Source organism: Leptodactylus fuscus, chromosome 8 (genome assembly GCF_031893055.1).
Source record: "Leptodactylus fuscus isolate aLepFus1 chromosome 8, aLepFus1.hap2, whole genome shotgun sequence".
Lineage (NCBI taxonomy): Eukaryota > Metazoa > Chordata > Amphibia > Anura > Leptodactylidae > Leptodactylus > Leptodactylus fuscus.
In genome coordinates this window covers 43,058,311-43,070,648 of record NC_134272.1, presented here as the reverse complement: position 1 = coordinate 43,070,648, position 12,338 = coordinate 43,058,311, and the positions used below count along the sequence as shown (strand labels likewise).

At 42.6% G+C, this 12,338-nt stretch overlaps 1 protein-coding gene across 2 annotated transcripts in view; it reads right to left on the bottom strand.

The window, feature by feature from the left end:
• Positions 1-5,371: 5,371 nt before the first annotated feature.
• SLC29A4 (solute carrier family 29 member 4) overlaps positions 5,372-12,338 on the bottom strand; it is a 48,723-nt gene continuing 41,756 nt past the window's right edge. For both annotated transcript variants that reach the window (XM_075285146.1, XM_075285145.1), the window contains exon 11: positions 5,372-5,583. In XM_075285146.1, the coding sequence (XP_075141247.1) occupies positions 5,441-5,583 (143 nt within the window). In that variant the 3' untranslated portion in view covers positions 5,372-5,440. The remainder of the gene's footprint in view (positions 5,584-12,338) is intronic.

Below are 12,338 nucleotides of genomic sequence, written 5' to 3'. Positions count from 1 at the left end.
TATTAGAACAGATAACTGCAGATATAAGTGGATGATAATTCTTTTTTTTTTTTTTTTTGCTGAACTGCACTGCAAAAGGCTTGTTGTGTTCCTCCTTAAATACGTATGAGTAATGAGCAACAATATAATGGTGTTTCGTGCTGCACTGTGTATTAAGACTCTTACTGTTGTTAATGATGCTGCAGCTACCCCAAATTCTTCTTTCTATTCCTCCCTACACTTATAATCCTCTTTCCCTGAACTTCTATCTGTTTTCTTTCACTGTCCCTAGCTCCTGCTGACGTGTGTCCCTGCAATAAGAGTGTTATGAAATGACTGTACCTAAAATGGCTGATGTTTTTATAGGGCGATGACATCACAGGACTGGATGGCTGCTGATTAGCTGCACACTTGCCATTGTGGGTGATCCCGCATTCCTAGAGTTTCCTGCCCCTTGTCCTAACATGTGCAGCAGCCATTTTATTAAAAAATGCAATCCGATGCTTCGAAGCATGAGGAAATCGGGTTCTTGGCAAATCGAAGATTTCCTAAAATTCGGATCCAAGACCACTTCTGCAGCTTTGATTCACTGATCATTGCATATAATGTTACAATATTTCACTCACATAATTAAAGGGGTTGTCCCATAACAAGGATCCTATCTATACTGCTAGTTTGTAGATATAAAACTTTTCCTAAATGTATTGCTTTATCAAAACTGCTTTGTTTGGCCGCTATCTTAATTTATTAACTTCATTGTTTACACTCCGTTTCTATGGCCCTTGGGATTATCTGCTCATTTTTCAAGTGATGTAGCTGCCTGTGTTAGGAGTATTTAGGTTCTTTAATTTCTATTTTTCTTACCTGGGGAGTTTTTGGCTGCGCAGTGTCTGGGGTGGCATCCTGGCGCTGCGGGGTTGTCCTGTCGTGAGTATTGGTGCACACCTTCTGACTTGCATGCGCGCACTGATGGTAGGCAGCTTTATCTCCTGGTTGATTAGTCTGTCCTCCCATTTGCACCTGGGAGGAGTGGTCTCTACTCTGTATTTAAACCCATGCCTCCCATGGTTCTGTGCTGAGTGTCGCTTTTACAGAGCTAGGCCTTAGCAGGAGGAGTAGGTGGTGTTCTGGGATAGAGGAAGTTCCGTGATTGATTTTTGGGAGGTTTGGGTGAACGAGTTGGTTTGTGTGTTTTCCCTTCTGTGTTCACCAATCCTACCTCTGTGTATAATTGACTGTGTGAGTGAATTGCCTTATCCTTTGATTTATACTCAGTTTCCCTGTGTTTGTTTCCTAGTGTATGGTTCCTTCCCATATTGGTTTGGGGGAATCCTTTCCCACATTTTTCCTGTGTGCTGCTTGTGTTGTTAGTCAGCGCACACCCTTGTCAGTCCCTGTCAGTAGCAGCTTCACTTGTTCGTTAGGGGTGACCCCCTTTAGTCTCCAGTCCCTAGAGGTCTTATAGGGCATTCCTTCTCCCACTTCCCTCTAGGCCTACGGAATCAGTGAGAGAGGAGCTATCGGGGTCAGGCTTAGCCTGAGTACAGCCGACCCACACCCGTGAGGCAGGGACCGGGATAGCTAGTGGGAGTAGTGCAGGGCGAGATTCCCTACTGCTATCCCTTAGCCCCGTTGCAGCTACCTGGACTGACATAACAGCCTGCTCTCAGGGGGGAAGGAGGGGCTGGGAGCAGCTCTGAGCTGTTTGAGAAGATCAGCTACATAAATGACACAGATAGGGGAGGTGAGAGCTCCGGGATTTCTGAGCTCTTATCAGTCGGTTTAACTGAATTTGGCTAAGGGCTGAGATAGGGAGTCCGTTACCTCTGCAAACTGACTCAAATCCAGCTCTGCTTCATCAGCTTCACACTGTGGTAATTCATTTACAACCAATCCCGTGTAAGTGAAACCCCACCCACCTATGTGCCGAGAAAAGCAGGAAGTGAAGAGAGCACAACAGCCTGCAGGTTAGTGAACAAGCGTCATGGGAATACCCCTTTGATGACATAACAAAAAAAAAAATTCACCATTTTGAAAATAGGCTGTGTGGTTAATAAATGCAGACAACTAGAGTTGGTGGTTGAAAGATCCTCTTTATTTTAATTTACACTTAAATTTAAGATCACAAAGCTTGAAGTTATGTTATAATTCCCAAATAACTTCATTTTTAACAATCACGAATAGATAATACTATTAAAAGCTCATATTATGTGAAGTAATTCTAGTTTGGCACTTCTGGACATCTTCATCTGTAAACATCAGTTGGTTCTTCCCGTATTCATGTATAACTCTTTAACATCAGACAAGTAGCTTTACCAGTATATTTGGCTCAGTAAACATCATATTTACTGCATTTAAGAACTGGATGATTTAGTAACAAAAATGTGTTTAAAATTTGTAAAATTAACACAAAACATAACGTATGTGACTTGCAGCATGACATATTTACAAGAAAGAAGACACTGATTTCTGCCACAGGGGATAAGTTAATTTTTCTATACTGCAGATGGTCCTTAGAGTCTGGGGGAAATATTCTCTTACTACTTTACCATTCATCATATAATGGGTGTTTTAAAGCTTTTCTTTATTTGGAATTTTCCCAGCAGCTTTATAGTACATTTGCATTACTCTAACAGCTAGTTATTGTATTTCCAATAATAACCGTATATAAAAGATGTGTTGTAAGCAACTCCCTATTATTGTATTTTAAAAGGAGTTTTCCACCATCAAAATCGCTTCTAAATCACCTATGTGCTTGTTGTTGTAGTGGTGCTTACTGTAGTGGGCAACACCTAATGTTACTCCTTAACATTTCCTGATATAGCGCTGACCACAGATATAGCCATGCCCCAGGTCTACCGAATACCTAGTTTCCATTAACATTCAAAGATAATTTTCTCTGCATCAAGCTTGCAATTTCACGCAAGCGAAGTTTAATATGCCACTAAAGGCAAGTAATACCCCCTAATATATATATATATATATATATATATATATATATATATATATATATATATATATATATATATTAGTATAACCAGGTGCAGCTGTTGTTCTGCCAGAGTGACAGGACTCTAAATACTATTATAACATCTATGGAGTCCCCCATTTGGGACTCTCGTTTATTGGGCATGAGCTATAGATACCCTATTAGGGGAATTTGATGCACCGACCGTGGGCATTAGCCCATGGTGTCTGCTGTATAAAACAGCAGATACTGGGCAGCTATGGCGGCCACCTTTTTTGTTTTTACCTAAATTTAAGACCTTCTAGGGACAAGATGTTTTTTATAATGATGTGAATGTTATACATAAAACTATACAATTTAAAGAGGGTGTACTTTATAGTCCCATGGCTGTATATAGTAATTTGTAGTCCCTGATAATCTCCTACCAAGTTAAACACGTTAAGCTGCTGTTTTGTATACGCAGAGTATATACCATAATATGTTCCGTCTATGCGACTTGCAATCAAATGATTGCAGGTTCAAGCCCCCTAAGGAAGGGGACCTAATAAAATAGTTAGAATTAAAAAAAAAGTTTTAATAAAATAAATAAAAGTTCTATATCACCTCCTTTCCCTGGAATACATATAAAAGTAGAAGATTACTGTGAAACACATACACATTAGGAATCCCTGTGTCTGAAAATGCCCAGTCTACTAATATTTTTCCTGTACGGTGAATGTCAAAATCAAAAGTGCTAAACCGCCGGGGTTTTTTTCACCATTTTGCCTCTGATTTAAGTAAAAGATGATCTAAGCAATAGATATCTCCTAAAATGGTATAACTAAAAATTACATCTGGCCCTGCAAAAAAACGCTCTATACATCTCTGTACAGCTCCAGGGTCACCTGTCAATGTTGCAAAACTACAACTCCCATACATTAAATATTTTACCTTTTTTTTTTTTTGCTTCACATTTTTTTCCCCTATTTTCCTCCTCTAAAACCTAGGCGTGTCTTATAGTCTGAAAAATACGGTACCTTTATTATCATATTATGAGATACGGGATTACATTTAGGTGCATGTGTCTACACATGATATTTTTGTTGCAAATATTTTAATTAGGACATCTAGATGCAATATTAATGAAGGTTATGGTTTAATGGATGAGTCTTTTTCTGTTCTAAGCATATTTATAAGCAAGTTTAGAAGCGAATTTGGTGGTGGTAGACTCACTAAAATAAATAATGATACGATAAATAATATACATTTCATTTTTAAAACAATCTTAAAGGGAGTCTATCAGCAGTAACTCTATTATAAACCTAATTCAGTGCTTTGTAGTGATATTTATGTAGTTTCCAATTATGCCTTTGTTGTCCACAATTGACAGCCCATTTTCATGTAGATCACGGACATATTCATATGGAAATAATGGAAAAGCGCTTTGACAATCCAGAGCTGAGACCAATGCCCAGGCAAGCTAAGGCATGTCCCCTCATTTTAATATGCATAAAACAACAATAGTCGCATGAAAATGGGGCTCCAAAGCTAAATAACAGAGGCAGATTTGGAAACAGTATAAACACCTCTATAAGGAACTGGGATTAGGTTTATAATTTATTGCTGACAGACTCCCTTAATATAAATAATTAGATTTCACTTGTTGGTCTGCCTTCTATTGCAATCTTATACATAATTCTATATTACAATGTATAGGATATGAATTCCTTAGAAAATTTTGCTTACAACAAGAAACAGAACTCACATTTCCCAGTGTCACATATGAAGGGACATAATTATAGAGAGTGCAGGGATAGCAGTTGCATCCAACCCAGGTGCCAATGGACCCAAAGCCTCTCTGCCACATAAGAAGACAAAATATGGCACAAGATTTTGTAGTCAAATATGTGGTGGATCGGGAGCCCAAATACAGATTGTACACACTCGCATTGTGTCTGCCATGCAGCTGTCCAATTGATGGGAGTCAGTCATATGAACTATCCCATGCGCAATGAATCTGCTCAAGCTGGCCAACTGCGGCTCATAATGCCAAACACTGATATGTACTCGATAGTTTTAAAACTATTTCCAATTGACCAGTCGCACATGAATATTTGCAGCATTTACATGGCTAATTGTTGGCAAAAATGGTTGAAAATCTAAAGGTGTATGGCCAGCTTTAGGTACAGACTTACAGTCGAGGCATATACTGAAGATGTTACAAGGCATTGACTCAGCAAGGAAAACCCTGCATTTTAGGGCTCAATAGGAGAGAGAATAGAGACAAAGACATTAAATATGGTTTAAAAGTATTGGCAACATCAAGAAATATATATCTTATGTCTTTGCATGTATCCTCTATACAATAATGATTTTGCAATAGAAAAGGAATATTGTTTAAAAAGAAATAAAAGCAGCTGATCAGATTTTATGGCAGTAAGAACATTGTGAATAAAATTGTACTAGAAGTAAAAGAAATAAGAGAAATTTCTAGGTCATAAACTTCTTTGCAATCTAAATGTCTGGTGGCAGAGAACTGTTGTATATCTCTGAATGGAAGCAAATATTTTGAGATGTACTAGCCAAGTTGTAGGCAAAATAGGCAACAGCTGATCCGAGTGTAAGTCCGGTCATATATGATACGGTCATTGTATTCCCTGTGATGATAAAAAGGGAGAGTAAGAAATATTCCATTAATATTTACTGCACATACAATAAAAATAGAACTGTTCAAAATAAACACCATTGATCCTATACAATAGTGCGCGTGATATGCTAACATCAGGGGCTTGTACTTTGTATGAACCTGAGAGTAAGAACAGCTCCGTGAGGTCACATATTTGAGAATAGCATGAGTTGAGCTTGGGGATATTTAGTTTTCCGCAATTTTATTCAGGTTTTTTGAAAGCCGTTTAACCCCTTCCCACCGATGGTATTTTTTGATTTTCGTTTTTCGTTTTTGTCTCCCCTCCTTCTAAACCCCATAACTTTTTTATTTCTCCGCTCCCAGAGCCATATGAGGTCTTAATTTTTGCGGGACAAATTTTTCATCATGATGCTACCATTAATTATTCTATTTAATGTACTGGGAATTTGAAGAAAAAATGCATTTCTGCGACTTTCTTACGGGCTTTGGTTTTACGGCGTTCACTGTGCAGCCAAAATGACATGTCCCCTATATTCTGTGTTTTGGTACGGTTCCAGGGATACCAAATTTATATGGTTTTATTTACATTTTGACCCCTTAAAAAAAATCCAAAACTGTTAAAAAAAATATTTTTTTCTAAAAGTCGCCATATTCCGACGGCTGTAACTTTTTTTTATACCTTGGTGTACGGGGATGCATAGGGCGTCTTTTTTTGCGGGGCCGGGTGTACTTTTTAGTTCTACCATTTTCGGGAAATGTTATTGCTTTGATCACTTTTTATTCAAATTTTTATCAGAATCAAAACAGTGAAAAATGGCGGTTTGGCACTTTTGACTATTTTTCCTGCTACGGCGTTTACCGAACAGGAAAAATATTTTTATAGATTTGTAGAGCGGGCGATTTCGGACGCGGGGATACCTAACATGTATATGTTTCACAGTTTTTAACTACTTTTATATGTGTTCTAGGGAAAGGGGGGTGATTTGAACTTTTAATACTTTTTATATTTTTTTATATTTTTTTTAACTTTTTTTTTTGCATTTATTAGACCCCCTAGGGGTGTTGAACCCCAGGGGGTCTGATCACTAATGCAATGCATTACAATGCTAATGCATTGCAAAAAATCATCCTCTCTTTTGCAGGCTGCATAGACCAGCCTGCAAAAGAGAATTTGCAGACAAGCCTGAGAGCCTTGTACAGGCTCCCGGCTGTCATGGCAACATGACGTCGGCCCTGGAGCATGCTCCAGGAGCCGGCGATCCCGGGAAAAATGACGGCGCCCATGCGCCGCTGGGAAAATGGCGCCTCCAGCGCCTTTGACCGCAGCGCCGGAGGGGTTAATGCCTCCGATCGGTCCGGGGACCGATCGGAGGCATTAGAGCCGGTTGTCTACTGCTTAAAGCAGTAGACACCCGGCGGCTATGGCGGCCGCCCGGATCCCGGGCGGTCGCCATAGTTACAGACCCGACATGCGCCGTACTATTACGGCGCATGTCGGGAAGGGGTTAAAGCAGCCAATTATACAACAACTTTTCATTATGTGAATATAAGAATTTTTTTTATATATCTTAATAAAGAAATATTTTTTTTTCTTAATTCATCTGGTTGCTCTCCTACTCCTTATTTTCACCGCAAGAATCCATCTCCATGCTCAGCTCATGCACTGAATCTATGGAGATAAAAAGGGGAGGAGGAATCTGAATTATTGCAGTGGTAAAGTCTTCTCTTTAGAATACAACAGTGTCAAAACGGCTCTCTCTCCCTTGCACTGTAGCAGAGTGTGTCATTTTCAGCAGCCTGTCCGTAGACTTCTATGTAAAAAGTAACCCAGCCTGATAAGTGGAGAAGTGAACCTACCACATTTTTTTAAAAATAAAATGTAATACAAAGTATCACTGTACTATTCATTTACAAAAAGCCGTTTTTATGAAAAGGTATGCCTTTAACCCTTTCCAACGCCATATTCTTAAATCTTCCCCATTATTTCTGGTGTGTAGGATGTCTGATTGATGCTCTATTTTTTTTTCAGATTTAGGCGGGTTTACCTGGTGCTTTTTGTTGAAGACCTGGTTGTTATAGAAATTTCATATTTAGCTTCAGCACCATCTTAAGGCCTTATTGACACAACAGTGTTTTGGTCAGTAATTTGTGTCAGTGATAGTAAGCCAAAAAAACAGTGGTGCAAAAAACTGAACTGGTTTAGGTTCACAATTACTGACCAAAACACTGATTTGTGAACAATCCCTAAACCTATATTCCCCATACGTCAAACAGCAGCACAATGGATGGGGTATTCCTGCCCCTGTGAGCAATTTAGGACAGGTGGAATTTTTAATTACATCAATACTCCCCTTTAAGAAGGTCTGAAATGCTCTTCCCCCTGACAGGTTAAGAATCTCTCTTGTGCTTGGGCTATGGCGTGGCAGTTAGCAGCAGGAGGCTAGAAGCCCCAGAGCAGGTGTCATGTCCGGCGGATCCCTTCTCCGCTGCTCCCGGGCTGCGGTGCACGCGGTATCCAGCGTCTCTAGGACCTCTGCGTGTGCCCCTTAGACTGTGCAGGCTTAGGCTCGTGCGCGCATCTGCCCGCTTTATAGTTGAACGTACCTCCTGAGTGAGGTTGGCGCATGCGCAGACGACTCCGTGTCTCCAGCCAGCCGTCACTTCTTCCCTGATCTTGAAATTAGGCAGAAAAATAGATCTATGTTCCTACAGTGGAGCAGTCGCTCCCCTAGGACTTGTATATCTCATGCATTCTTTTTACTTCAAATTTAAAGTTTATTTGCGCCTGTGACCTTTGAGGGCGGTCTGAACTGGGTTCCCTACCTGGGTGGGACTATTTAAACCCACTCTGGGTTGAGTTAGTTGCTATTTCAGGCTAGGTCTTGCTTGGGCAGCTCTCTTAAGCTAATCCTGTAGTACTGTCTGTTGTGTCCGCTACTAGGTATCGGATAATCAGATTACTCATACTGCTCCACTTGGGCTGTTGCCTAAATATTAATATCTTATGGTTATTTTACAGAACTCTTCCTCAGCTTCTGCCTCAGGTGATGGTCGGCGAAGGAAGTCTGCATCCAAACGCAGACACCCGCCATGTAGGGATTGTGATATCCCGTTACTGGACGACTATGACTACTCACGTTGTCGCCAATGTCGAGGCCCACAGCCTGAAGAGTCCCAATTCCGTGAAGTTATTTCCTGGGTGAAAGATTACGTGGAGGAGTCAATGCGAGAAATGAAAGAGTCCATCTCTCACCTCACGAAGATGCTCCCCCCCGCTCTGTTCCGCTGGATGATGAGTTTGAAATCTTGGATGAGATTTCTACTGATGAGGATTCGGAGGTCCATCCTTCCCGCTGGAGAAGATGCTGAAGCTTATGAAGCTGATTCGGCCTGAGAGGGGCGAAGAGGCGGAGCATAGAGGACCAAGGTCCTTTAAGGTGGATCCCACCTTAGTGAAGTATATGGAGACAGAATGGAAGCGGCCGGAAAATTGGTGCTAGTTGTGCGCAATTCACCGGGCCCTGCTGCACTTCGCCCAATTACTCAGCGGCAAAGCGGTAAAAGTCATTACGGACAACACCACGGCAGTCCTGTATCTGAACCAACAGGGAAGCACGAGATCCCCTCCCCTTCTCAAGTTGACAGATCGGATTTTCGCTTGGGCAGAAGTGAATTTAAGCCACCTCAAAGCGGTGCACATAAAGGGACACCTAAATATACTGGCAGGCCAGCTCAGCAGAGGCCTAACAATATCCGGCAAATGGTCCCTCATCCAGGACGTCTTTCTTCAACTGACTCGGATGTGGGGTCTCCCCGAAGAGAGATGGATCTACTGGCCACCCAGTACAATGCCAAGGTGAAGAGGTTTTGCTCCCTCTATCAATCCAAGGACAATTCCTTGGCAGTAGATGCCCTGTCAATACCTTGGAGGTTCAGGCTGTCATACATCTTCCCTTCACTTCCTATGGTAACGAAGGTATTGACAAAGATCAAACAGGACCAGGTATCGGTGATTGCCATCATACCGTTCTGGCCAAAAAGGGCCACCCACCCCACCCACCCATCCACCTATCCACCTCACCCACCCACCTCATGCAGATGAGTCGAGGGAATTCCACTTCTTCACAACCTGGTAACCCAAAACAACCAGCTCTGCCAGGACCTGGAGAGGCTCAACCTGACAGCCTGGAGGTTGACCGCACCCTATACGGACATAGAGGATTATCCCAGGCCGTTCAATCAACATTGGCCTATTCAAGAGCAGACTCCACTAACAGGAGCTATCTAAGAGTTGGTAAAATCTACCAACAATGGTGTACGGACAATCACCATACCAGTTCGTCTACGGAATCGATACTGGAATTCTTACAAAGCGGCCTGGAGAAAGGCCTTACTCCGGCAACACTAAAGGTGCATGTGGCTGCTCTTTCTGCTGTATTAGGGATCAGATTATCTCAAAACCCTCTGATCGAATAGTTTCTGAAGGGGGCCGGCCTTCCATCCAGGCCCCAGTCCCACAGTGGGACCTGGCTACGGTACTGCATGGTCTGTGTGGAGCTCCATTCAAGCCACTAGGTGAAACAGAGTTAAGGTTCCTGTGTAGAGATGAGCGAGTACTGTTCGGATCAGCCAATCCGAACAGCACGCTCGCATAGAATTGAATGGGCGTAGCCTGCACGCGGGGGTTAAGCGGCCGGCCGACGTCAAAGCAGAAGTACCAGGTGCATCCATTCATTTCTATGGAGCGTGCTGTTCGGATCGGCTGATCCGAACAGTACTCGCTCATCTCTATTCCTGTGTTATAAGGTATCCTTTCTCCTGGCAGTAACCTCAGCAAAAAGGGCTGGAGAGCTAAAGGCCTTGGCGGCCTCGGAACCTTACTTGTTATTTTTCTCTGACAGTACAATTGAGATACCTTCCTGGCTTTGTACCTAAAGTCCCTTCGGGACAAAATATTAATCATGTAATTTCTCTACCTACCTTTTTTCCTTCTCCTGCTTCTCAAAAGGAAGATAGGTGGCATACATTGGAGATGCCTAAGGATTTACTTGGAGCGATAGGTAGGTATAAAGGGAAGGTATAAAGGATAGGTATAAAGGGAAGACGACTTCCAAGGGTTCTATATCCAAATGGATCAAAGAAGCCATCTATCATGCATTTCATTCTCGGGGATTAACTCCCCCTGAGTTTGTTCGCGCCCACTCCTCTAGGGCGGTCACCACACCTTGTGCAGAGAGAGCTCAGTCTCCCTGGACCAAATTTGTTCTGCTGCAACTTGGAGCTCACATCTAACTTTTGTCAGGCATTATAGGCTAGATGGGCGCAGTTCGGAGGCAGTTGCCTTCGGTCACTCCGTTTTATCATCAGTGTGCTAGGAGGTCCCTCCCTGGAGGGGTGGGGGGGTGGTGTTTACTTGTTACCTCCCCATCCGGTGTGCAGCTGTTTGACGTATGGGGAATGGAGGATTATATAGATAATCTGTTTTCCCATAGTCCAAACAGCAGCACAAGGCTCCCTCCCTTTTCTTCTCATTCTTCTGAACATTGTCTTCGGAAACAGTACTTTAGGACTAACACAAGGGGGGGGGAGGTATTCGGACCTTCTTATAGGGGAGTATTGCTGTAATTAAAAATTCCACCTGTCCTAAATTGGTCACAGGGGCAGGAATACCCCATCCGTTGTGCTGCTGTTTGGACTATGGGAAAACAGATTATCTACATAATCCTCCATTTTTCTCTTTACATCCACCCCTCCCTCCTCTAGTCTCTCTATCTTATAAAAATGAATTCTTGTCTGGCTGTCTGTTCTTTATGCGCGAGCAAACGACTGGACCGATCTTCACCAAATTTGGTACAGAGATACTTCAGGTATCCGGGAAGGTTTAAGACAAGACTCCAACTCGCTTGGAAGTGCCATTGCTGAGATACAGCATTCCAAACACAATGCCCCCCCCCCTTAGCCAATACAAACCTGCAAGTCTTTCACTCATATTCCAACTGCGTTAGATACACACGTCTGCACACAGTTCCACACACTGAAGGATTAGATACGTGCTTCTGCACACAGTTCCACATGGCGAAGGATTAGATACACGCATCTGCACACAGTTTCACACGCCATAGGATTAGATACATGCGTCTGCACACAGTACCACATGCCGTAGGATTAGATACGCGCCTCTTCACACAATACCACACAGGGGAGGATTACATACGTATGTCTGCACACAGTACCACACACCAGAGGATTGGATACGCGCATCTGCACACAGTTCCACATGGTGAAGGATTAGATACATGTGTTTTGCACAAAGTACCACACGAGGGAGGATTAGATAAGCACCTCTTTACACAATACCACACAGGGGAGGATTAGATACACACATCTGCACACAGTTCAACACGCCAGAGGATTAGATACGTGCATCTGCACACATCTCCACACGCCAGAGGATTAGATACGCGCGTCTACACACAGTTTCACACGCCGTAGGGTTAAATACGCACCTCTTCACACAGGGGAGGATTAGATATGTGCGTCTGCACACAATACCACATGACCGATGATTCGATATGCACGTCTGCACACAATTCCACACGCTGAAGAATTAGATACGTGTGTCTGCGCAAAGTACCACACTAAGGAGGATTAGATATCCCTATCTGCACACAGTACCACACGCCAGAGGATTGGATACACACATCTGCACACAGTTCCACATGCCGTAGTATTAGATACGCGAGTCTGCACACAGTACCACATGCC